Source organism: Semicossyphus pulcher, unplaced genomic scaffold (genome assembly GCF_022749685.1).
Source record: "Semicossyphus pulcher isolate SPU_LCO1_2020_fin unplaced genomic scaffold, fSemPul1.0.p SCAF_17, whole genome shotgun sequence".
Taxonomy (NCBI): domain Eukaryota; kingdom Metazoa; phylum Chordata; class Actinopteri; order Labriformes; family Labridae; genus Semicossyphus; species Semicossyphus pulcher.
Window position 1 is genome coordinate 9210496 of NW_027211681.1, and position 27878 is coordinate 9238373.

The 27878-nt window shown below is 43.1% G+C and overlaps 1 protein-coding gene across 1 annotated transcript in view; it reads left to right on the forward strand.

Annotated features, from left to right (window-relative positions):
- The window catches only part of adgrl3.1 (adhesion G protein-coupled receptor L3.1), a 127728-nt gene extending 120212 nt beyond the window's left edge, over nt 1-7516 (forward strand). The window contains exons 22-25 of the mRNA XM_069666737.1: nt 2181-2309; nt 3029-3046; nt 3751-4053; nt 4882-7516. Of these exons, the coding sequence (XP_069522838.1) occupies nt 2181-2309; nt 3029-3046; nt 3751-4053; nt 4882-5525 (1094 nt within the window). The 3' untranslated portion in view covers nt 5526-7516. The remainder of the gene's footprint in view (nt 1-2180; nt 2310-3028; nt 3047-3750; nt 4054-4881) is intronic.
- The last annotated feature ends 20362 nt before the right edge of the window (nt 7517-27878 follow it).

The window sequence follows — 27878 nt, forward strand, 5'->3', positions numbered from 1 at the left end:
TTTAATACGTATTTGTTATTTCTGTACGCTGGTTTTTGTGTTTTTGGGACCATGGCTGCAAAATAACTGTTTAGTGAGATTGACATATTAGCCTTGATTTTTTTTACAATGCCATTATTGATTAATGTGCATTGTCCCCTATCGATAAACAGAGGTATATACAAAGGTGATGATGAGATAGTTACATTTTTTAAACTCAGTACTGTTGCATTTCCCCTCTCCCTTCTTTCTAATGTATTCTACCTGGACCTGTGTTGTGTCGGCCAACTTGAAGGGGAAGTATTATTAAAGTTTCACAAGAATGAACTTACCTGGAAGCCACTTCAGCTCAGCGGTTAAATCGGCGACCATGTACCGAGGCTACAGTCCGTTTAACTCCCACCCTCGGCCCTTTGCCGCGTGTCATCCCCTCTCTCTCTTCCCCTGTCCCTGACACTATCCACTCTCCTCTCTGTCAATAAAGGCATTAAAGGCCAAAAAAAATAATCTAATGAGAACTTAAAGTGGTAATCTCGAAGATCTCAGTTTCATTCTCTTTGGCGGCACCTATGGTGATAAACAGTCACTGCGGGAGCACACTTTCAAGATATACAGGCAGTGTTGCATCTGTGACATCTACGGTTGGCTCCGTATCTCATCGATCTGTTCTTTGTTTGTTCAGCCATAGTAGATTACTGTTTACTTGCAACACTTGCAGAGAGCGGAAAAGCAGCCGCCTAGCTCCGCCTACCCTCTCTGGCAGACCAACCACTGCTGGCTGATGGAAAACGCGTCACTAACTGGGCGCCGCTTGTGATTTTTTTTCCGCGAAAGTCGCACCCAGGCCGTAATAATACTCTATACTGCAAATGCAGAGATTTTCATCAGTGAGCCACAGGCTCAAGCACCATTGTGTTCCTCATTCGGTGACAGATAGAGACTTAACAACATTTATTTACATGGAAATCTTCGGGATTATCACTTTAAATGATTCAGTACTTTCTCAAGTTAAATACCTCGTTACACATCTCCTTATAATTGTCCCTAAGACTGTATTCTTAGGTAAACATATTAACCATTGACTAGTTTCTGATTAGCATGCATATTAGTGGCACACTGGGTCTTTATTAGTCATTAAAAAGGTTCAATTAAAGCTTCATTCTGCATGACCGTATTCTACAACTACCAGGCTGGAGCTTTCCCTCTTACTTGTTGATGGTACGTGAAGAAGTTAGTGAACAGAAGGTTTGATCAGTGTTTTGGTAGCATCACATAATTAGCCACATACTGAGCAAAGCATATTAAGACCCTGGTTCATGTACGATTTCTAAAAAGGAAGTTACGAAGGGAAAACTTGTGGTTAATGGCCAGGTAGTCGTGCAGAATACAGCATTAATAGGTGCTTTATAATGGCTCATAAAAAACAATGATGCTGCTAATACTGGTGCTAACAAGCTACAGTGAGCATTACCTGAGATGTGTTTTAGTTTTTGCCTCTTACCCGTGTTTTAAAGCTATACTGCATGACGCACAAACGCCCTTATGACTAGTGTCTGAGGTGTGTTTGATACAGAATGCATCATGAGGCTGAGCCACAGGAGCTGCCATTAGTCTTCCGTTTCTCTGCAGTGTCTTTATGTTTTCATTATCTGTCTCCCACCTGGGAGAAAGACGCACTGAGAACACTTTTTTTGTGGCCCCCTCGTCCAATAACTACCCTGTAGTCATGCTACTCCGCTCAAGCGTATTGAACTGCAGCACAATCTTCTCCAGGCTTTGCTCCTCTCTCTCTCTCTCTGTCTCTCTGTCCCCCTCTCTCTCTCTCTCTGTCTCTCGTCCCCCTCTCTCTCTCTCTCTCTCTCGTCCCCTCCCTCGGCCTGTATGCAGCGGCTGCAAGAATGACTTGTAAAAGCTTTTTTCTTGGCTTTCACCTCAAACTATGTTTGCTTGTTTGATTTACTTGTCCCCTTCTCTCCCTCTTTCTTCCACACACTCACTCTCCATCTTTTCTTGATTCCTTCTCGCTTACTTCCACTCTGCGATGTCTACACACTCTCTTCTCCAACCTCTATCTCTCCCTCTTTTTTTTTCCTCGAGTGCCTCTTTCTTTTTTTCTCTTGACTTGGCTGTTGCTTTTCCTCTCCTTCTCTCTCGACTTGGCTGTCGCTCTTCCTCTCCCTTTCTCTATCTGCCTGTACCAGGAGCCATGGCTAATCATCTTATAACTAATGCTCTCCTTCGTCCCCATGGTACTAACAATCCTTATAACACTCTCCTGGGGGATTCGGCAGTCTATAACAACCCAGCCGTGGGCATGTACAACACTCAAGGTGTGCCTGATGTTCCTATTATAAACATCCATCCCACTGTTTGGAAAGTTAGCTAAGAGTTTCACTTTATTATGTTTATTTTGCACGCTTATTTCATTGTAAAGTGTTTGCTGCTGTGATACTCTTGTGGCTGCATATCTGATCTAGCCTTATTATGGCTCCCAAGTGAGGCGATCAATCATACCGCAATAATATTTCACAAAGGACACCCACTGGGCAGTCCTCAAAGCACGTAAATGCATAGAGGAAATTCTGTTGATGATTTATCGAAAGATTGTAACAAGTTCACATTCTGATTTATTGGATGCTGTAGACGCACGCTGTATGATTCTCTGTATTATAAGCTACTTGGGAGCCATGAAATGCTTGTACAATTTTGTGTTATTGTTCTATTTTGTGCTTCATTTTGAATGTCACTTCCTATGTGTCAGACGGGACTTGTATTGCTTGTCTTAGTGCACGTCGACTGTATACACGCTGTGTTTTAAATGCATTCAGTGAGGTATGTTTTTCTCTGTGTTACAATAGCTGCCAGTTAACAATGACGTCCTGCAAAACAGACTTTGATTTTGAGAATCAGACAGTCTTTGTTAAACATTTTTCCTCATGCCTCCAATTACTGTGCAAATGTTTATTTTGTAGCTTCTGAAAGGTGTTTCTCTCGATGTATGAACTCACTTCTGTCTCCTTTCTCTCTCCTCCCTCATGCTGTCCATTAGCACCTTACCGAGACACAAGTATGGGCTAAATTAATCCTCAACTACTTCAATAACATCGACTTTTTTCTCTCTTCTTGCCTCAGAAGCACTCTGCTTCACACTTTCACTCCAATCTCCATCCAAACAGTTGTTTTGTTTGGCTGTCAGCCATGCGGAAGCTTTTTTTCCCCCCCAAATCATTAGTCAGTCTGTGAAATATAGTGTTTTATTTGGTTTTTCACACTACATTTATTTTCATGGGAAATGCTGTTTAAAAGTTATTTTCCCATGAAAGGTCTTTTATTTCCTGAGGGGAATATTTCTGTAATAATAAAATCATTAGCAATGAATCTCATTGATTCGAAATATTGTGGATCAATTGACATTTGGGTTTGTAATTGAGATGCAGAAGGTTTGACCCTAAAATTGCTTGCGAATCAATAACTTTAAGTGTCACTTTAAAAACATTTCTCTTACTCTGCAGTGAAAGCCTCATTCTTCTTTGTGTGTTGCTGTAGTGCTGGCAAAAATGGAGAGAAGGAAGTGCTTCTGAGGTTGCTCTTAAATGAATTCTGGACGCTTAGAGTGTTTTTCGTTCCAAGAAAAATTGCTACTTTTTAATCCTCAATTCACAGCACAGGCTATGATATCAAACAATAATTAAAATCTCTCTTCGGAGGAATCCACTTAGTTTATTTAAGAATCCTAATCATTATTACTTCTGTTAATGATTTGTTTCTCAGAGGGCATCCTGAACAACGCAAGAGACACCAGTGTTATGGACACACTCCCTCTAAACGGTAACCATGCCAACAACTACAGCATGGCCAGCAGCGAGTACTTGAGCGACTGCGTCCAGATTCTGGACCGGAGTGGCGGCTACAGCACCCACGGCAACCACAAGGAGACGACCCTGGAGAAGAAGATCCTCAAGGAGCTCACCTCCAACTACATCCCGTCCTATCTCAACAACCACGAGAGAGCCACCACGGAGCGCAATCACAACCTGATGAACAAGCTGGTCAACAGCAGCATGGCCAATGGAGGTGACTGGTTTTATTTCTACACTTTTCTGGACAGAAACACTTTTTATAAAGCCTATAAGTAAGAAGTTCTGCTTCTGCCTTCCTTAAAAGTGTAGTTAAACAACTCTTTTGCCTTAAAACAAAGCAGGCCCTGTTTATTCTATTTTTAAACATATACATATGTTGTAAATTAACATGTTAAAGCTGCAGTAACAGATTATGTTGTCCACTCATGGTTCCATCAGCTTTGAAGTTTCTATAGCATCCCAGTTAGCGCACAGTCGCTTATTTACAATCCAGCAGACACTGAAAAACATTCACATGGAGTTCTGTCTTTGGCCACCTGGCACATGCAAATCCAATACTTACTCTCTTTTTCGCTGTACCTGGTCTCCACCAACTCCAAAGAAAATATTTGCCTCTTAAGCTTCCAAATGCTCCACTGTACTCGCCAGCTAGTTGCTAGTCTGCCACTTGGTTCCGGGCAGGCAGCGCAGAGTGTGTTTTTTTAGGTCTTTTTCCTCGAAAACAGTAACCTGCTGCGAGCAAACACATCTCTTACAAAAGCGGTGAGCTGAACCAAAACAATTAACATGCATTTTGAAAAGCAGAAAATTGCTAAAACCTTCATTAAAGCTGTGGGGAACAGTGGAGTCAGGTAATAATTCTCTGTGGATTTCTCTCCACTGTGTTACTGTTGAAATATTGATTATAGCCTCTTTCTTCTCAATATTACAAACCTGGAGTGCTAAAATCTTCCCCACATGTCCCCCGTACTGGCGATATCACTGATCCTTGTTGTAATGAGCAGAACAATGCTCTAACTATTACTCCTGCCTGGTGTTTCAGGGAGCATGGCGGGAGGCAGCAGCAGCAGCAGCAGCAGTGGAGTGAGTGGATGCGTGGGCAGCGGTAAAGAGGACAACGGTCCCATGGTGCTGGACAACCCTTCAGCCTTCCCGCATGAGGAGAACTTGGGTTTGGAGATCATCAGAGAGGAGTCGAACGCTCCTCTCCTGCCGCCGCGGCCTCCTCCACCTGACAGCCACCCCCCGCCTCCGCCGCCACCCCACAGCTTCTCCCGGCCACGGCGCATTCCCCAGGAGACCAGCGAGAGCTTCTTTCCCCTGCTTACCAACGAGCACACCGACGAGCACACGCATTCACCCAACCACAGAGACTCGCTGTACACCAGCATGCCCGTGCTGACAGACCTCCCAGACGGGCAGATGAACGGTTTAACGGACGGAGAGGAGGACAGCTCCGGGGAGCTGCAGCCATGTAAGAGCGCCACCGCTCCAGAGCTGGATGACGTCTATTATAAGAGCATGCCAAACCTGGGCTCCAGGAATCACCTTCACGAGCTGCAGAGCTACTACCACATGGGCCGGGGTGGCAGCGATGGATACATGGTGTCCGGCAGCAAGGACGAGTCTGATTCGTCGCCCGAGGAGCCGCCCATAGACCCTTCCCACCTGGTTACCAGTCTATAGAGCCACTCAAGAGACTTCTATCCCTCCCCCAGCCCACTCTCGCACCTCCAACTCTCCAATGAAAACATTCTGTGTTGCTGACTGACAGACTGAGCTGGCCCACCCTGGACTGATGTATTGTTTGAGACATTAATAAGGTTCATGACAATATGGCTGAGTTATCGCTGGTCAAATGGAAGCTGGAGCTGAATGTATTGTCATAAATGGTGCAGAGTGAAAGGGCGGTTCTGAGAGAAATGGAACTTTTAATCTGAAAGGAGAGGAAGGGGGAGGGATTCTGTAATTTTACCCTACCTGTTACTTTGATTTGGAATCTTGGATTGAGAGAAGCCCTACAAGTTCCCCAATATGGACCTCTAGCAGATCATAGCATATAGCCTCCACTACCACCACTACAGGGGCCCGGGCCCCCGGCCCTGGTACAGGAGCTGCCTGTTTGTCTGTCTGTCCGTCTCTCTGTCTCACTCTTAAAGACACCTACTGGGATAATGTTTCCGACTCTCCAAAGGGTAGAGCAGGAAATTAAACTCTGGTGTTCACAACATAAACTGGCCTTAAAGAGGCCCCGCCCCCACTACCTGCCAATCAAGTGGAGGATGTATGATATATGCCCTCACTACCGATCATCCCAAAAACTATTTTATTGGGCAACCGAACTGTAACCATATCACGCTGATGTTCTGAATTCTCTTCCTGTTCGTATCTGCTAAACTGGAGTTGTGTCTGGGCTGGTGTAACATTCCTGCGAGTTGTAGTGACTGCGGCTACTGTGTATTTCACTGAAAACAAAGAAGGAAGATCATATTCAAACAGACTGAATTTAAAAAAAAAAAAAAGAATGGGTTCCGTTTTTTCTCCTTTCTTCTGTAAAAGTTTTCGGTTCTCAAATGATTCTAAAGAAATCACAAACTGTTTCTATGTATTGTACAGAATACAGATACAGATACAAATGTTGCATATGACCAAGTCTTTTATTTTTTAAGTTTTGATTTGCAAACCTTTTGTCTGTGGAACTGTTCTGACACGTCATGATATGTTCTGGTCACGTGTAGACCACAGAACGAGCAAGGAACAATCTTTCATGTCACTCTTTCGTACATACAGAGACAGTAAAGCACTCCTTCATTTACACACATTTACCCTACGCACACTTCATCCTGGTCCTTTTATAGCAACGTCACTGGCACTTACATTTTGCAAATCAATTGTTACTATATACTTTACCACTGTGTAGATTTCAAAATAAAGGGAAATTAAGTGGCAACGCTCTGAAGGAGACGGTTACCGTGGAAATGCTACGTCTAGGCTGGAAGTGGGTCTCATCTCATTTGTCGTTGAAATAAGCGTTTCCTTCTTTTAGGCACAAGTAGGAAAATAATCTACAAATACCAGATATTTGTATCCTCTCTATTGCCAAATATTGTACCAATTGACATTTCCTTGCTGTGCTGAGATCTTATTGTACAGAAAAAAAGAAAAGGTGATAATAATAAATATCAGTCTCGAAACTTAAAAAAAAAATCTTCTATTAAAAAAAGGTGGGTTTCTCTCGCGAAATGCCATGAACACACCGTTTATGTGTACTGAAGATGTGAAAACTCCGCACACGGCAGCATTGTCCAATGTGGAAAGCCAATGTTTACTTATTTAGGAGGAAAATTTCATAAGTGTATGAAGTGTAGCTTGCACATGTATCCCACAAGCCCCCTCCATGTCCCCAAGAGAGAAATTATTTATTTATCTGTTTATTGGTTTAAAGACAGCAAAAACAAGCGTAGAAGAAAGAAAGCTGGCTTTGGGCAGGAGTAAATAAAGTGGCACTGGGTTTGTTTTATGGTTCTTTTTTTAAATTATTATGATCATGATTATTATTACAATATTATTGCTAATTATTTATTCTTTTTGTATGGGTTCCAAGTTGAATGATCTCATAACTAATATTTGTTGTAACAGTGAAAGTTGTTTGCCAACAAATAAATTACTGACATAGCGTTGCGGTTTTGCGCCTCTTGAGTGTTATCAGTTATTACATCAAATTAAACGCAAACACGGAGTTAACCAAACAGTGTTCTCACTTCAAATATGCATTTCCAACCATTTAGGGAGATCAAAGCAGGTATGCCAACATTCCGCTCAATGGATTTCTGTTTCATTTTGGGATGAATTTCAGCCTACTAATGTACGATAAAGGTTTACAGTTTCCTGACAGTTCCTCATTGTATTTAGACAAACTGCACACCCATTCACTTGTTCCACATGTGTGGAGGACAGGTAGCTTTTTAGGTTAACCACCTGTGAAGTGACAAGCCCAACAAGCAGCCATTCACTGCACCTTAAACAGTCTCTCTAAGGGTTGGAGCAGGTTGGTGATGTATGGTTGAGTAAGAGGACAATCTTTATTACATAGGTCACATACCTGTTCCATCGTCCTCATCTTAATCAATTTACAATGCCAAATGTTATCTGTACCTTGATGCCATAACAGTAGGAAATTAGGTACATACAGTGGGTATCGCAACTCAAGTTCAGTTCATTTGCCTTTACATCATGGTTGTTTAATCCTAAAGTGTGTTTGTTCATCTGTCTTTTTTCTTCTCACCCAATGGTTTGAAAGTCAGTACAGGATAAGCTTTGGGCACCAGTATCGTCCAGTCCCCAAGGTTCAAATCTGCAGCTCTCAGTTTGGCAAACATAATTGGCAATGTTCGTGGATGGGTACTAGCTGCTAAGGGATCGTGTCCTTTCACTAGATCTAGTGAATTAGGCTTGTTGGTCTGTCCACAGCAATGATGTGGCCAAGAATGGAAGTTAGCAGCAACAATTTCTGAGAGAATTGGCCCCTCCAAATATGGAGGAAAAGTAAAGAAAGCAGTAGATGGGTCTTCTAGATGTCGCCAAATTATTACTCATTTGCTATTATGCCGAATAAGAAATGCTGACTTAATGCTCCCTGCTTGGAGTTTGCATGTTCCCCCTGTTTTTACGTGGGTTTCCTTTGGGTGCAAAGGATTCAGCAGGCATCAAAACCATGTATGTAGGATTAATTCTCCTGTCAGGACCCTTGGCTCAGGCAAGAGTAAGAACTGGAATTGGTCCCAGTGCGTTGCACAGTGCCCAATGCTATGCTAAGGATGGGTTTAAGGCAGAGAACGCATTTCCCACAGGGGATCAATAAAGTATAACTTTAGCTTGACTTACAGCCCCAGGGACACAGTTGTGTATTCTGCCCTCTGCAAGTTCCTACTGTGTCTTCAAGGCCAACACAGTATGTTCAGGACGTTGATGATGATTGCTGTATCTTACATCAACAAGCAGGTTGTTGAGGTTCCCCCTGTGCTTCTGCAAAATGGCCCAAAGTTTGGGTAGTATCTCTGAGGGTGGTCCGTGTGCAAGGACGATCTAGCTGTCCTTGAAGAATCTCCACCCAGGATAGTGAAAGCAGAGAGTTTTGTATTGGCCACAGATTGTTCTCAGAAATCCTGAGGATGTTGGATTAGACCACCTGGGACCCTCTTGCTTGGCACGTCTTTGTACAGACCAAGGCCAAGTTGTGCTTGAATTCTGACCCTGGCCCGGCCTCAAGGAGGTGGTGTAGCCCTTGCAGGTCCATGGGCACAGTAATCAAGATTTATCTGCACAAATTGTTTTCTGCAAAATGATGAACACCCAATGAAATACTGGCTACAAATAAAGATGCAAATATGGGAACATATCTCTCCTGCCGATAATGGCTTTTTTAAAATTTAAGGCACAAGCACAGGCTGCTGCATCATCTCCGTTATGTCAGAGCTGTGAAAGTGTTCCCGCTGGATTACAGATCCCAGGCATCATGGGGATTGTGGCGTTGGTCTGCCCTGCTGAGATGTGTGCTTCTTCCACTTAGCCTGTCCCTTCTATATTTACACAGTACTACCTGCTTAATGTATTGTAGTGGCAGGAACCTCCTTTGAGGAGAAAGTGCTTAGAGTTCCCCAGCAATAAACCTTAATGATTCCCTGGGTGGACTGTGGTAAATCCCAGATGAGGGATGCCTGGTTAATTTTACCAGTCACTTTTACCTCTAGGGGAAAGCACATGTGCTCCTTCCATTTAGCTTGCAAGACTTTGGTTGTTTTGGAGAGGGGGTATAACCCCTCGATCCCACAGGATCCGTCTCTGGCGCGTTCCATCTGCACGGCGATTCTGGTCCGTCAACGGCGCGAGCCCTCGCCCACAGGAAACGTGTCTGGTCCGCAGCGCAGCAGAGCGCTGGCCCAAGCAGCTGGATTCGCGAGATCACAAGATCGCGGGAGAACTACATTATCGCGCGAGAATTGAGAAATTACGCGATATCAATGTTTGCAGAGCAACACACAAACAACAGTTCAGTTTGCATATCCGAGGTTGATTATCTGCTCATTTGGAAATCATTTCGTGATTTTTGTGCTTCTACCATGGCTGAGTACACTTCTTATAAAAATTGTTATTTTTTCAAGATTTCAGTGTGTTGATCTTAAAATAAACAAAAAAAAAACGGTAGTCTGTACCGGTCTGAACATGGTGTTTTATTTTGAACTGACCGGATGCTGTATGCTGCTTTCGTGTGTGACTTCCTGTTTGGAACGATCTGCTCTGTTCAGCTTGACGCGTGTTTGAAGCGGCCTCCGTCAAAAATAGAACCGGCGCGTATCTTTAGCGGAGCAGAGCTGAGACACGCTTCTGGGATGCGCTGGAGACACGCTTCTTGGATGCGCTGGAGACGGAACGCGGCGCGTGCTGTGGAATCAGTATCATTGACCTGAATGGGCGCGATCGATTCCGGAGGTTGCGACGCACACGGAACACGGCGGAGACGGATCCTGTGGAATCGAAGGGTCATGCTGTTTCACACTTTAAGACATAATGTTACAGCGTTGGATGTCCAGACTAAACGTGGGTGAAGTTTCAAATCTGTAGGTAAAAGTGTGTTGGAGTAATCCCCAGGCTTCTCAGCTCAGTCTGCAGGCTGCTGTGAACGCCAGGTTTCACACAGTTTTTTCTACACGCAGCCTCAGCAGGCTTCAGAGAGCTGGCCAATCAGAAGAAAGCAGGCTTGTAGGGGCGGGGTTTCTTAAAGGGACAGAGCTGAGTGAGTTGTTTTAGGCAGAGTCTGATTGAGGGCCTGCACAGAGCACCAGTGTGAGAAAAAAGATTTTTTTTAACTGTAAATTATGCTAAGCTACTCCACAGGTATCACAGAGTGAAATATGACGAGTGAAATGAGCATAATACCCCCCTTTAAGTTGTCGTTGTTGTGACTGGTAGTATTTGCAGACCTAAGGGTGTGTATGTAGTGTTTTGGTCTTCTATCATGATTCTTATGCTGGACTGGGCAGCAGTGCTCTGAATCCTTGCAGTTTGCAGATCCACGGTACATACATTATGTCATTGAGTAGAGAGATGTCTGAGGTGTCACAAAGTGTCAGGCCATTTTACACACTTTACATTATGCCAGTCGTGAAGGTAAGGGCTGTAAAAGTTCTGCTTTTCTGAAGAGAAGACATCTGTCTGCATTTAAAAATAGAACAATTGCATGTCCAGGCACCTTGATGCATGAACTCACAGGTGGTTTGACATTATCTATAAGAGATATCGAAGCCACTTTAGCCCTTTTGGTCAGTCTCCCAATACATATAGCTACTAGTAAACACTGTCTTCATTCAGTGGACTATTTCTTTAAGCAGGGCACTAATGATGCTCATGCTTTCCATTCATTGGTATCAAGGCTTGGTGTAAAGAGCTCAATATTTTTAAATCATCAAATAAGCTGAATTTATACTGTTCAAAATTACAAATAACATTAAGCTCCAGGGACGACAATCTCTCACGACAGGTCTCAATTTCGATAAATTAAAAAAATTCCCAAAATACCATTTGATGGGAAAGATGGATGAAACCTTCAGGAGGAGCAGCGGATGAGCGGTCCCTCTTAAAGACGGACACACATGCAATAGAGGTCGTGTACAGAATAGGCCAACAAATAAATTGCAGTATATACGAGTGTTGATGACAAAATGACTGATATTTGTTCAGATGTAGGTTGTTGAACATGTTTTTTGCAATGACATTGCAACCTAAACTCTCAACTTTTCCTCAATTCACTTTGCTGTAGCTGTAGATTTGATGAACAACATTTATGTTCATGATTTTGGTCATAAAACATCTCAGAGTTAATTTCCAGTATAAATGTGTAAAAACAGAATAAAAAACATTTTATTTGGCTTAGGATAAAATCCAGAAGCTTATCAAAATAATTATATGCGCTACAAATGATGGCGCTACAACAAATATTTGTTAGGTACTATCTCAGCACTGTGTTTTTTTGAGGACTTTCAACACGTCTGATCTACTTTGATCAAAGATTCAGTTTATGAAAGGGAAGGAATCGGAAATGAAAGTGTAAGGAGAGTTGAAACATAATGAGACAAGGCTTTGAGACCGGTGTAAATTCGGGTGCAAAAAGGAATGCGAGTGAGAGGGAAGCAGAAAGAAGGAATGTTGAAAGAAAGTGCATTTTTTTATACATGTATTTTAGCTTTCTTTAAAAACCAAGCGGGGCCACCTCCCCCTGTCCCTCCCTCTCCCTCCCTCCCCGCCACGCTGCCAGTAGCAGGCTGATTAAACGAGCATCGGTCTATGTGGGTCATATCTCTGCTGGAGTGCTCTGATCGGTTAGTGCTGCCTGGCTGTGTTATCTTCCCACTCTCTCTGTTTCCCTCCTTCAAGGGGAGGCATTCAGTGTGTCTTACAAGGTGACACGTCTCTCAGACTCTGCTCACAAAGCAAACGCAGACGACTGCGAGGATGAGCAAGAGTATAAATTAAAGGGAATCAATCTGTTTATTGTATATGATTAATTAATGACTGTGGCAGGCTGAGGGAATCTAAATTTGGTGACGGGAATGCAGGGGCGCGGAGCGAGAAGTGCACAGTGACTTCCTGGAAAGGCGAAAAATAGTTAGGTGTTGAAAATTACATGTTCATAAATGTTCCATTAGGACTGTGAGGAGAGAGCGATGAGGGAATTCAAATCAACAACACAAAGACATTCCTACTGACACGGAAATGCAACCAACGGCTAATTATTTAGAGCTTTAGCTTTAATGCATTTTAGGAACATTTTTGATCATGTTTATTTTACATCATTGTGTACCACCTTTCTAACATTATGACACATTTCAATCTAAATGGGATGGGACAATAACACAGAAAATATGAATCCTTAGCGTAGCCATCTGTGCATATCACACGCAACAGACTTCACAATGTGGTAACTTAAAAGTTAAAGTTAACGTTGGAGAAGAGACGTCCAAAGGAAAGCTAATGTTCGTTATTTTTAGTATATTGTTTAATTTTCCTTAAAGTTAAAATAATTAGAGGTTAATAGTCTCCCAATTTGGATCAATTTGGCAAATCAAAGCCTGAACCCTTGCTTCACTTTAACTTCAGATGTTGAATCAGTACTTCTACTTTTACAGGAGTCTTTTTTTTACAGAAGTATTTGAAGTTCTTCTTGAGTTAGTAATGTGTATTTTTGCCACCTCGGTTTAGGACACAGTATAGAGGTTTTTACAAATAACTCTAGTCCACTGCTTCTTTTCTTTTCACCACACGTCACAGTCTCCATCAGCCAAAAGTGCTCACATTTCATACAGATGTTTAAATTGTATTCACACACTTAGTTTTGAGTCAGTCCCTAAACACTTTGTGATGCATCCAACCTGGTATGCAAGTGAAATTCAGCGTTAAGACTGAATGCGAATGAGCGGCGCGGTAACAAGCAGCCCCCCCTTGTGAAACTGATATTACATTGTGGTCTCTGTTAATTAAGGCAACGATGACATTTGGAGCTGAGCTCCAATTTGATTAAAGGCGGAAAATCAGCCCATCCATATACTGTATGACATTTCAAGATTTCCATCCCATTTCCTTCTTCTGCACTGTTGAGCATTAGAAAGCACAAGAGGCGTACTTCGCAGCCGTTGTGTTCTGGTATCTAGTTTAGCTTCTGATGGAGGAGAATGAAACACATGACCTCGCATTCTACAATTCCCGGGCTGTCATAGGAATTTATGGTAATAAATTACACAATTTTAATTGTGTTTACGTGGAATTTCCTCTATCACTCTGCAGCTATTCCTTAGCTGATTAGACGTTTGCTGTGAGAGGAAGCTAATTAGTCTTTCCCTAAGCCACATCATGTTAGCTTATGAAAGCTAGCCTTGCCCTGACCTCGGGAAACACATCAAAATGCACAGGGTTCCTCCACTGACCTATGTGTGTGTGTTTGTGTGCTGGTGTATGAATGCATAGGCATGTCTACGCTAGCTCATCTGCCAAGCCTGTGTTGCCACAGCATAGACACTCTATCTCATCATCTTCCTACCTCTATTTTCCATGAGTGTGCTCATTGGAAGAAAAACACTTAATAGGAACACACAGGCGACCCTGAATAATTCACTCTAATTGGCAAAAAGGGGGAGAAGAAAGGTCTGAGCAGAAGAGTGATGGAGGGGGAGAGTAGCCATCCATCTATCCATCCATCCACAGGCTTTTTTTGAGGTCACACCCACCCCCATGCATGTTTAATTGGCTTTGGGAGGGCTTGGTGTTTCTGCTGCCTCTGCTGTGAGTCAGACTCACAGTGCCTTTTCTGGAGCGTGCCTTTTCACCCAGCCTCAGCAATGAAGATACTATTTTAGGAACGCATTAGGAGCCCAGAAAACACTGACATTTAGACGATCGCCGCAATGGCTGGGAGAGGGAGAGGGACAGTCACTACTGTATGTGACGGAGAGACACTGGGTTACAGCCAGTGTGCTTCTGAGGAGAGACGGTACAGTAGGCCAGACTCATGTCAAACTACTTTCTGAAAAGGATTCATTGACTTCTTTTAAATTGATGGAGTTTCACAAGCAGAAGAACTGAATGGATTGTCCCAAATATGCAAGGCACACAAAGGTCGAACTACATAACAGAGCAACAGTTGAAAAACACTGAAACACGTTTAAGTAGAGGGAAAATCGGTGCAAATTATGACATGTACAGTCAACCATTATGACAATCGTGAACATTTTACTGTTACAAGGTATTGAAGTTTATTTTTTATCATTCTACACAGCGCAATTTTTGTCAAGACATAATATCTTACGAAAGTAGGATTTAACTCGCTCAACCTCAGCTATAGTCCGTGCAAAAGCTGAACCACAGGACCAACAAACGTATGTTATGGTGCTTCACAGGTGTTCCTGTCTTGGTAAATATTCTATCAACCAAATATATAAAGAATTGCAATGACATTTTTATAACATCAGCCCTCTTTTGATACAGAGAAAAAGGAAGCCAAGAAATATTTCCTTCCACAGTTTCATCATTTCTTCTGGATGTTAAATGGAACCAGTGTCTCTGGCTGTACTCTCGCTTTTTCACCTTGCTCTTGATCTGCAAAACCAGCCTGGAATTAAATTACACATAATATGTATAATTTAATTTAATGTGCACCAAATCTGTAATAAGGTTTGCAGTTGACAACATAAGTGTTAGGTCTGGTCTAGAGTTAATTCAATAGAACTGTAGTGGACAGGGAAGTTGCTCCGGTTTTAACATGAAAGCATAATAGGACATGCTGTTCCCAAACTAATAATTATGAAAGGCTATTTGTCTTGCAAAAGAAAGGGAAATATGTTTCCATCCAGCTCCTCTCTTTTATAGTGTAGAGAAGCAGCATGCACAAGCACCACGCATTGTCTCCCAGATAACCTCTGCTTTAGTTTCCTAACCTATTTGCTTTATCGTTCACAGTCATCATTTGGAAATCTTTTTACGAGCAATGTTAGTTTGTTGTTGTAAGTTATCTTTGTATATAATTCCACCTTTGACCTTCCTGGTATGGTTTTACTTTTGTTACCACACTCCACAAGCCCGATTAGCCACCCCGGCCAGCTTCGAACCCGGAACCTTGTACCTTAAAGTCAGTGGTGCTAACCATTACACCACCCTGTCGTTTGTTTGGCCCAGGGTTGGATTTGAACCAGGGGTTTGTTCAGAGTTTTCAAATCCTTATAGTGTCCCATAATGGGGAACTTGTTCGATGTTTTGGCAGAGGTTGATTTGAATCAACGTTTAGGGTACTCTGTCCATTGAGCTAACTTCCTTAAGGGGCTTGATTGGAGTGTTGAGCTCCTGCGGTTTTAAGCGTTAATGACAGTAGTGGAATGAGGCATTCGAACTTTCCCCAGGAACTAGGAACCTTTTGAGGAACTCTGTGTGTTTCGATAGCAGGAACCAGGGTCTAAATGTCGTTCCGGGTAATTGAACTACCCCCTGAAAAGTCCCTGCTCGGGGGATAGTACTTTCCAAAGGTCCAGGAACTTTCAGGGCGGGGCCTGCAGTGCTGATCGTTTCTGACTGGTCGATACTTGCAGAGTTTTATTTCACCCGCCATGTTTAAAAGACTGCAGCTGCAAGCTCATCGTGCTTGGAGATTGTTTATCACCGTGTTTAGCACAAGTTGAACCCCTACTCTCCCTACTTGCAACTGTCCTGAACCATCTTATGTACATTGAGGACAACCAAGCTCCACTCAGTAAGTCCCATGCCAGCCTTGATCCCAGGACTTTCTTGCTGCGAGTCAACCGTGACAACCACTGTCCCACCATGCCGCTGTGGAGTACTTTCCTGTTTTCCATTACATTAGGATAATTTAAAGAAAGGTCCGTTTAAGGGGTTTGTTTGTTTCGCCAGGGGTTGGACTCAAACCAGCTTTGAACTGCTCTTTCTGACACACAGGACAGGCGTCCACTGAGCTAAGTCCATGACCTGTCTTCGGGGGACCTGCAGTATAGGTCATAAAGCCCGCCTCCTCCATGTTAACAGATGGGACATGAGTCAAACTATAAAATCAAAACACACTTCAAATACATTTTTCTCAAACATGGTTTCTGTCATTATAGTTAGTTCTTATCCTGCTGATTTGCGTCCAAGTGTTAATTTTTCTGACAAGTTTAGTTTTAATTAGTTATTTGATGCTGTCAGAATGATGATTGACAGCTCTGTTGACAAATACGGCTCCTGCAGCCGCTCAGTTCTGGATTAGCAGAGTGGAGGACGAACGGTGAGAGGAAACGTACCTAAAACAATCACTACAGTCATTGAAGTTTCCATATCTGTGAACGTTAACCTCAGACCAACACAAAGAAGCTGTTCTGCTGTTAAACACGCCGGCGTGCGGGATCCTTGCTGTTTTTTCGGTTAGTTAAGTGTGTGTTTTGGTAAGTGGACGTGGTGGCGGCGCCACCCACCGATCTCTACTGCGCAGACTCTGGCTCCATCGCAAGATGACAGCGCCTATCACAGGGGCTATTTTGGGGTATTCGTCGTCCATCTATATATACAGTCATTGGTCCCATCCATCATATACCCTATTTATCTTTGATGGCTCTTCCCACATGAAGGCCCTGTGTACTCCGAATGCAGAAGATAATTTAAAGAGAAAAAGACAGACAGAAATAGAAATTTGACCAAGGTAGAGAGACACAGAGATGATGGAGATGTAACCCTCCTTTGATTCTTGATTTTTAAAGTCTGAGATGCCACTGGAACCTGCAAATATGCCTCCTCTGTTCTGAGCATGTTACACGATACAGCACTATCATTCTGCAACATTTATTCTTTAAAGTAACTGTAATGTCCGACGTGGAGCAGACATAAGTGGCTATGGCAGACCGATTTTTAGGGAAACCAAATCTGAGGATGCAAAAAAGTATCAGGACGTAATTTAGAAACGAAGAAAGCTAACAATGAGAAGAAAAGAAAGCAGCAAGCGACGGAGCAGCACAACGAGTAAGGTGTGAAGGACACGCAGACGCAGAAAACATGAGAGTGAAAGAAGCATCTTCTCCGCACAGCACCGCAGTCCAAACTGGTGTCTCCCAGGGGCCCCGTCTCCCTTTTTGCTCTGATTGGTAATGAGGCACAGCTGCCTTATAGTGGGCCCAGCAGGCAAGGCCCTGATTGCTGCTGCTTACTTGAGCAGGCTAAGCCGACTGGATTGTAATGTAAGTACGAGAATGGGGGGAGACTTCTGGTAATGAAGAGATCCCAATCTGAGTTGTTATGAGTCAGAGCGGTATTCTTAGCTCTACCAATACTGTTCACAAGTAGTTCCTTTTTATTTCAAATTTTTGTGAAGGCTGTAAACCTGTCCGTTGTTTCTGGATGATGGTTTTATGAGCAAACAGAGAAAGTTGCGCCGATGCAAACTTCAAATTGGAACAGCTGTAAGTGCATGCTGCTTTTGCATGTTAATTGTGTACGAGAATATAAAACTACGGCTCTGATTTAAAACACACCATCCTCTCTTTAAATACCCATTTCCTTGTCTGGTGATGTCTTCATGTGTATCCACAGGAGCTGACTCACCAGCCAAGCTGCCAGTCTTACTTTAATCTATCCTGCTGGCATGACAAACTTATTACTTCTAACCATCATGCAGTTTGTCAGTACAAGTCAACATGGCTGAGATCACAAGAGACAAAAAAAACAATGACCACGAGAGATGTAGCCGGGAATAAGCACACGGAGGACGAATGTGATCATTTTTGTTTATTTGTTTTGTGCTTGGCCCCGCCCCCTCACAGCTGTCAGCCTGACTGTCTGGGGGTGGCAGTTTACCTCCGTATATTTGGATTCTCAGGCTGTTGTTGTTTGGATATGAATCATGAATCCTTTTTCGCATTCCCTTCAGGAGATGCTGGGTGCCTGTTGCTATGGCTACAGTACATGGTGGCACAGAGAGACACCTTGTGAGATTAATTTGACCGGTGCGACTTATTTTATTTTTTTTCCGTCTGACTTCAGCTGATGTTAAGTTAAGTTAAGAATGCGCTGAAAGGATGAAAGGTTCAAGTGCATGTTTGAGTGGGTCATTTTCAAGGTTTTCCTTTTTATTGATTTATTTGTTATTTCAATGTTGGAGGTCCGAAACTTTTAAATGCTGCCTTTACAAAACTATATAGAAATCTGTTGAGACGGAGCATGTTGGTATGTCGTTTTATGCAAGTATGGCTCACTTTTCTTTTTAATATATGCAGCACCGTGGCTCTAAATCTCAAACTCCAGTCAGGTTTCAGGAGATTTATGTGAGCTATAGTTAGCTCACATAAATCAGCAGATGCAGGAATACTGAGCACCTACACACAACTCCTGAAAACAAAGTGCTTGGCTTTGGGAGCGCTGCTTGCGGAGTATACGGGCAGACGATGGGGTGCAAACATTACCAGGCTCATATCTCCAGCCTGCGTGTACCTGCATTATTTGGATAGATCATAGGTGTTTGCTTAGAGTCAGAGGCTTAGCTGGTTAGGTACAGTAGATTATTGACAATAACCAATAGGTGTTTTGCCTGAGGAGGGGCTGAGTAAATGTCGGAGTTTACAGAAGAAATTGCAGAAGCATCATCAAACATTCAATTTGATTAAATTTCTGCTAGCATGATTACTCGCTATAATGGATGTGCCTGATTGAAAGACTGGTAATTAATTTCCACAGCCCAAAAACACACACACACACACACACACACACACACACACACACACACACACACACACACACAAAGACACTGACACTCAAACCCGATCATCAAACCCTGACATGGGTGTGGTGTGCAAAGATGAAGTGTCGTGCATTTTGATTGGCCCGTATAGGAACTAGAAGCCGCCGCGGCCCCCCCCCTCCCTCGGCGACCGGGACAACACATTTGTCAGCTAACTGAAACAGCTCATCTAAATTTAAAATGTAATTTAAGAACCATTCAGATGTATAAGCTGCAATGCACCGCACAATATTAACAATTTACCAACACGCTCCCAGCATGAATGCCGCTCACCTGGGAAGATGCGTGTGTGTGTGTGTGTGTGTGCACTCCATACGTTTGTGTGATTGTTGATGAGCTGCAGCCTTCTTTCTCACTTGTGAGATTAGGCCAAACTCGCACACTGACGCTACTTTTTGTTGGTGGATATTCAACCTTCACAGGGAGGGATAAGGATTAAAAAGCTAGCTGTTTGCTGTGGCATTCAAGGACTCTTCATTATGTATCCGCTGCCTCTTTTCAAATCACTGATGCAAGAAGTGCGCTCTCATATGACACAGAGATAGAGAGAGGGTGGGGCGGGGGCATATATGTGTGTTGTGTGGTGGAATGAAGATCCTTGTACTGTTATGTTCAATCAAAGGTTTCCACGACAACCACATGCACCATTAGTCCCCTTATCAAAACTCAGGGATGAATCGCCTCAATTACCCCTCACCCGCATGCCCGCAGACACGTATGCGCACACACGCGCCCCTGGCCCTCAGATCTGTAAGGGTATCTCAACCTTTGATTGAGGATCGCTTTGTGCGAATGGTACCTCCGCATGTCGAGGGACGATATGAAGGGGTTTTGATCTCTTGGCTGTTTGACTGAAGAAGAGACTTTCAAGGACGGCCGCCAATGGTTGATTTGGTGGAAAACAATGTTGCAAGAAAATAAAAAGGGACTCTCTTGTGACGAGGACGAGCGCTCTGCATTTCAAAAGAAGCATCAACCTTATTATACTGATGAGATTTTATTCTTCTCGAGTTGCTTCCTCACAATGGGGACGACTGCTTCGATTGAACTTGAAATGGTTTTGACAAACAAGCAATGCTTTACTTGAAGGTTTATTTAAGTCTCGTCTGCAGCAAGTAGAGGAAACAGAGCTGGTGAAAGAATCGGCAGAATCAGAGAGAGGAGTTTAACTTAGGAGGAAGAAATTACAGGTGAATTTAAAGCAAAACTGCATCGCTTCCAACAACAGGCCTCAAGGTATGCAGTCTGGTTTTCAGCTGTGCTTTTGCTATTTTGTAAGACACTAGATTTTATCTTATGATCAAAGGCTTACAGAAGCTTACAGTGAGGGAAACTTAGTGATGCACTTCATTAAGTGATTTGAATTTGTATGTTGTTTAAAAGAACATTTTCAGTCATTTAACTCAGCAAGAGCTGAGCCGCTCAAAGAATGAGGAATTAAATGATTTCCTTTTAATTAACTTGCTTAATCTCCTTATGTAATAATGACGTATATAGTCATTATATTCCACCGCAAAATTACGTCAGCATTTGTCTTTGTGTTATTAATCAATTACTCCTTACCCCTCTGGTTTTAGCTCTTCTTCAAACTCTACCTACAAGCTTCATTTCCCAGCAAAAATCCAAAGTACGATTCAAAACTCAGAGCTCACAATTCTGTTGTAATTCCAAGGCGACCTTTTCTATTCTATTGTATTCTTTATTTCTTTATTGCTACCACGTGTCAAGGCTATCTTTGGAAATATACAAGAATGACAGAAAACAGTTTCACAGCAAAAGAGAGAAGAAAGAACGAGAAACAGCGGTGGGAGTATGAGGGTCAAAGTTTTTATTCTGTGGTCATAAACACACACACACACACACACACACACAGTTTCTCTTCCATGCCTGCTGTTCCAATCATGCACCTGGCACAAGGTGACAATCTGGGGATTGCTCCATCATCAGAACAAATCTAAGCAAAGGATCCCGGCTCTCATGGAAACAGACAGCCGTCTCCGCCCTTCAGGTCAGGGACTGGGCACTGCTGGCCTGAGACCAATACTCTGAATATAGACTGCTGTGCTGAATACCGATAGTCATGTGGTTCTATCTGTCTGAGCAGAATAACAAGAACAGGATCCTTTTTGTGTCCTATCAATGTGTTAATGGGTTAAATATATGCTTAAATAAGATAATGTCACAGCTTTATGTTATTTTTTCCCTCATTATTACTTATTGATCCCAGGCTCTAAGGAGGGAAGTGTTAGTCTGTCAAATAGCCAGTGGGTTGCTCTCAAATTTATGAGATTATGGACGCAAATGCAGACAAGGGACACAAAACTCTACTGGAGGCAGCGTTCCATCCACAGAAGATTAGAAGGCAAAGGTATCCAAATCATTAGGCTAGGGCTGAGTCAAATAAACACTGAAAGAGGGTCTAATCTGCTCGCTAAATAGACTGACATACATCTATCAGCCATAACATTATGACCACCTGCCTAATATTGTGTAGGTTCCCCTTTCGTCGCCCAAAACAGCCCTGACCCGTCGAGGCATGGACTCCAGTAGACCTCTGAATTTGTGCAGAGGTATCTGGCGCCAAGATGTCAGCAGCAGATCCTTTAAGTCCTGTAAGTTGCGAGGTGGGGACTCCATTGCTCAGACTTGTTTGTCCAGCACATCCCACAAATGCTTGATGCAATTTAAAGGCCGAGTCAACACCTTGAACTCATTGTCGTGTTCCTCAAACCATTCCTGAATGGCAGGACCCAAGGTTTCCCAGCAGAACACTGCCTCTGCCAGCTTGCCTTCTTCCCATCCTGGTGCCATGTCTTTTCCAGGCATGCACTCACACCTGGCCATTCACATAATGTAAAGGGAAACATGCTTCATCAGACCAGGCTGCCTTCTTCCATTGCTCCTTTGTCCAGTTCGGATGCTCATGTGCCAATTGTAGGTGTTTTTCGGCGGTGGACAGGGGTCAGCATGGGCACCCTGACCGGTCTGCGGCTACGCAGCCCCATACGCAAGAAACTGTGATGCACTGTGTGGTCTAACACCTTTGTATCAGAACAAGCATTACCTTTCTCAGCAATTTGAGCTTCAGTAGCTCTAGATCTGTTGGACCGGACCACACGGGCCAGCCTTCGCTCCCCAGCCTCCCCAGCCATGAACCTGTCGTCGGTTCACTGGTTTTCCTTCCTTGGACCACTTTTGATAGGTGGTGGCCACTGCAGACCGGGAACACCCCACAGTTTTGGAGACAAAAGAACTAAATACGGAAGGAAGCATGATGAGGGAAACTAACTACATAGGTGACGCTGATAAATGAATGGGCAGTGGGAAACCCAGGAGGGCAGGAAACAGGATGAGAGGTGAGTAAAACAAGGCCAAGGACTGCCATGGACTGCTGACCAACATTCATGGTCCCCAAAGGAAGAAGCCTACAGACCTTGGTGATCCCCTGATGTATTTTTTGATTCAGTAAAATATTGTAAGAACAACTAGACGATTAGCTGTGATCTTTGGTATCCACGGTGCCCAGGTGACTAATCTTTAAGACTCTGTCTTTTCTTGAATCTACACCAGCAGGTTGATGTTTTTTTTAGCCTGAATACTTAGACAGTGCTGGATTAGTTCCCATGAAATTGCACATTTTCCAGACATTTGCAGGACTTCACCTTTCACACGATGTCATGGTTGCATACTAATGTTAGCATGTGCTGCTAAGCCTGTAAGTACAGCTCACAGAGCATGATCGTAGACTCTTGGTCATGATTACCTTTTACTCCCCGTTGCTTCTATTGCCGTCTGAAGGGCGTCTTTGTCTTCCCGAAGGTCCATTTTTTATCCTTAAGTGCAATTGTTTTCTTAAGAGTAGCAGCAGAGCAGAGCAGGAAACCTTGCTTGAGTGGGTGTAACCGCTGTATAGAGAATATTAGAATCTATCAATTACCTGACTTCACTTTTGAATGGTGACAGATATAACAATGAAAACAAGCTAATCACCTTGGAACAGCATGTAAAGTAGCCATTGTTCGCTCTGTGAATCCAGTTTTCCGCTTGTGTCTGTAATGAGCGAGTGTAGGTGGACACTAGCCTGAAGGGAAGAGCTCACAAAAGCAGCCTACACAGCGCAGTGATCGAGCGGCGTGACCTGTTGACCTAAAGACACTGTTGACCTTCCTTTCAAGATCTGCAATTCTTCAAAGTGGCCTTTTGTATAACAACACAAAGGCAGTAAGAAAGTGAGTAAAAGAAGCAAAGGATGCTAAATAGTTTGGAATTAAAGGCTAAATTTGAGTGGCACATCACCACCCATCATATCTGACATGCACATGCACACGCAACAACAACACACGCCAGCAGCCTCACAAACACATGGCATCACCATGGAAGCTGCAGATTGATTGATGGCTTACAGCTTTGCTGCGCTAAGCTTCAAATATTTATCATACACTCTTGTGGCCTCTCATCCACTGCCACATGTTCATCGACCCAGTGCCCCTGCTGTCATTCATGTGTGTGTGTGTGTGCGCGTGTGTGTCAACTTTTGTCATCCTCATGGATTTAAATCTAGAGGTCAGAGTTGCTGCTTGTCTTTACATGTGAAGTCCCGTTAGCAATATCTTTTTATTAAAATAATTTTATTTAAGCTTCAGTTCAATAATTATCGATTCTGAGACCAGCCACAAGTGAATGAGCTCATCAGCAAGAATGAGAGCCTCACTGTGTCCCATGCGACTGGATTTTATGTCATGGATTGGGCAGCGTGGTGGTGCAGTGGTAGCGCCGTCGCCTCAGCTAGAAGGCTCCTGGTTGGAATCGGACGTATGTGCGCCTTTCTGTGTGGAGTTTGCACGTTCCCCCCAGTGCATGCGTGGGTTTTCTCTAGGTACTCTGGCGTCCTCCCATAATTAGGTGAATTGGTGATTGCAATTGTGAATTTGAGCATGCGTGGTTGTCCGTCTCTATGTGTCAGCCCCGTGATTGACTCGCGATCAGTTCAGGGTGCACCATGCATCCGGGCTCTCGCCCAATGAAAGCTGGGATAAGCTCCAGTCCCTCTGCGACCCTGAACGGGATAATGGATTTCATTTGGAAGATGTAACATGTTTTTGCTTTGTAATTAAAGCAGGATATGATTATGAGCCTTGTAGTTTCCTCGTTAGTGAATCCATATTTACTCCTGTAAAAGCCAGGGGACGAAGACACAAACAAAAAATAGTGGGGCAAAACAATTTGACATTGCTGTCATCACCTCACGGGACAAATCACCCAACTCCATGACCTTTTGACAGTTTACAGTGGGATAAAGAAATGGTCCAGTGCTCTGGTGTGTGTGTACGCACATGTATAAGTGTGACTGTAGTGTACATGTGTATTCGTAGTGTTTGCCTTAGGTGCTACATGCTGTTGGAGGCCTGTGGGTCCAACATCTGCTCACTGCTGGAGACACACAGAAAAACCTCCAGCCCACTCCTCTCATCTTCCTCGGCACCACCTTCTCCCTTCATCCCGCCTCCTCTTTTAATCCCGGATCCCCTCTTCCTTTCTTTATCAAACACTTTCCCTTCATGTTCTTACTTCTCCTCTTTATCCCCCCTTTGCCCACCAGCTCTCAAACTGCACAGAGGCATATTATTTCTAATGACTCCACGGAGAAAAAGAGATTGGAACATGGCATGAAAAGGTTTAAAGAATTACAGAGAGCAGGTGACCTAACAAATTAACGTAATAAGAAGCAGTGGATTGGCCTTAATGGCTCTAAATTCTCTATGAATATTAAAAAGATTTCAAAGAGCGTGCATTTAAAGAGCTATTTCATCGTAATGCTGGAAAAGTAAAGTGTTCTGGAGTTTGACTTGGTCATATGGCATGTCAATCTTGCAACTCAGTGGCTTTATTTGAAAATGATTTAGCTTCTAGGAACCAGTTTATAGGGCTGCTGTTAAAGCCAGCAGTTGTTCAGATAAACAGTAAAGGACGTCCCATCCTACGCTTCCTTGTCTGTCAGTTGGTCAGTGTTTACAGTCCAGCTAGCAACTTGAGAAATGAGAAGAAAACTGGATTGTAATCAGCACTTAAATACAGATGTATGTTTGCAGAGATGAAAAAAAAGCTTAATCATAATCAGATGACCGTCGATAGGTTCCAGGATTGCATTATAGCTGATGCTTTCCGCCTCGAGCTTTCCACTGGGACTGTTTTCCTGCTTACAAACAAGGCCAGCTGAAACGCCAGTGGACTATATTACTCTGAAAACAAGAACGCTTACCTGAACATCTTGTCTCTCGCCTACAGATTCTGCATTTATGAGCATATATCTATTTATAGAGACTATATGGTATTAAGGTGTGAATATTACTGATAAAGAGCCCTACAGAAAGCAGTAAATACTGCCAGTAAAATTAGGTGGAAAACCTATTCATGTTAAAGGTATATAATAAGGAGGATTTTGTCAACAACACATTCAAACTGTGCCCCGCACCAGAAGCTCACTCTCACTCACACCCTGCCGAGCTAACACCGACAGCATCAAGGGTACCTTTGCGCTAGCATGCTTAGCTTGTCCTAATCAGTTTGAGGCACCTACCTGTCCAACAGAAAGAAGGCCAACTCTGCATCGCTCTTTCGCCATGTACGTCGGTCTGAATGGGGCCCAGTTGCTAATTTGAACCACTCCCACACTCACTCAGGGAACCACAACAGCACCCCTCCTGAAAACATCCCATGCAAGGCTCTCACAAGGGTCTGCACACACACTCACCAACACACATTCGTCGATTGTACGTCATACTTCCCCCATCATGCATTCAGACCCGTTGCACTTAGTGTTGAGCATCCAGCAGAGTCAGTTACAAATGGTTTGTGCCAAATGTGCTTCCTTATGTGGAAAGTAAGTGCAGCAGACAGTAGCAGGAAAAAGGTAAGATTTCAGAGAGAAAACTGAAAGAAGCTACTGACAATTATTGTTGAAGGGAGGCCAAGGTCGCGATCACCAATGTGAATGTCTGAATTTCCTCTTGTTTGAACGTAAACACATCTTTGGAAAGCCACTTCTATCTATTCACTGTTTGGAAACCTCAGTGAGTTTGGCTGTAAGATCACAGATCACAACAAGTGTCAATCAAAACTGATACTAATTAGCATCCAACAATAACTTAAAAAGTCCGAGCACATGTATCACACTTCATCTTCTTGCTTACTTTACCTGCTGTGTATTTTACTATCATTGTGTTTCCTGTCTCTACCTCGGCTCCACTGACCTCCGCCCACTCTAATAAAATGTTCCACTTCATATTTGGTTACATCCTCTTAAATGATATGACCTTGGATGGCTGAGCCTCCTACCAAAAGCATGCCAAGCTAAATTTGGCGAGCTTGATTTGTCGCTGGCACCACATGCCTGAAGTGATATTTTCTAAAATAACTGGTGTGGTCTGACCACTTAATCACACTTGCCGTCATATGCCAATTTCTATCAGTAACCTTCATCATGGACCACAGGCAAACAAGACGGATACAGTTTGGGCAATACCGAGTCTAACTTGCTGGAAATTGAATTTAAAGAGTCCCCTTGACCCCTCGATGAAATAAACTAAAACTATACGATGTTATTTTTGTCTGGTGTTATAGCACTACATTTCTTTTGACTAAAAATAGCATAAACAGGCTATCAGTCCAGGTGGCAGTGCAAGGCTAACGGCATATGAATCCAGAGTTTTGCCAACACTAGACACTTTTTTTTTTTGTCTGCCCACATATTCGTTCTTTGTCACACTTTAAGTTGGACAGTCCACCAACACACATAAAACAACACCTAAAGCCTGAAAGAGTCACGCCCACATACACCGCGGATCTCAGCAGGCACTTTAAAGAAGTAACATTGAACCTCTATATACAGAGGAAGGACAGAGTGAGATACACCACAGCCACCTGCTGCTCTCAGCAGAGACACCAGAGATGAGGTTATTATAATATGTTTTACAAATTGATGACATTTTGCCATACTGGCACACAGAAAATGCTCACAAGTTGAATTGAAATTGACAATCTTTATGTCTGGGAATTATACTGGTCCTGGCTTCAACAAAGAAGTGTTTACTGCTGGTGGGAAACAGGAAATGAACAGTAATCTTCTGTTATATAAAAACACCCAATGTCAATTTTTATTCCCAACACAGGAAGAGTCATGAAACCACCAGCCCCCAGAGTGCCATGTCACTTTAACAGAAAGCATATCTTATCGGTCTTAAACTGTGAATGTGTAACATCTCTGCAGGCAACTGCTCCACAAAGGAGGTATGACTAACACTTATTAGACAGAAGTGCATAAAACAAGCACATCTCTTGCATAAACTGCTTGAACTTTGTCACAGAAGCAAAGCACATTCAAAGAGGACTTCTTATCCAATACTACTGTTTTGCTCACAACTACAGGAGCATTGGCAGAGACGGCACCATGTGACATCGACAATCTTCTTTATTTCAAGAACTATGTTGCTTTGCTTCTGTCTTTGACAAACCAGTTGTACCCAATTCATCTTCATGTCACTGCTGGTTTGACTAATATAATCATCATCTTCATACCTTAAAGCTGTGGTAGGTAACATTACTAAAGCTAACTTTTTGTCATATTTGCTTGAACTGTCACTTTAAACATGCAGTCATACATGAGAGAGATAATCATGTTCCTCTGGCTCCTCCTACTGCTCCTAATGGTATTTGCAAGAATCCAA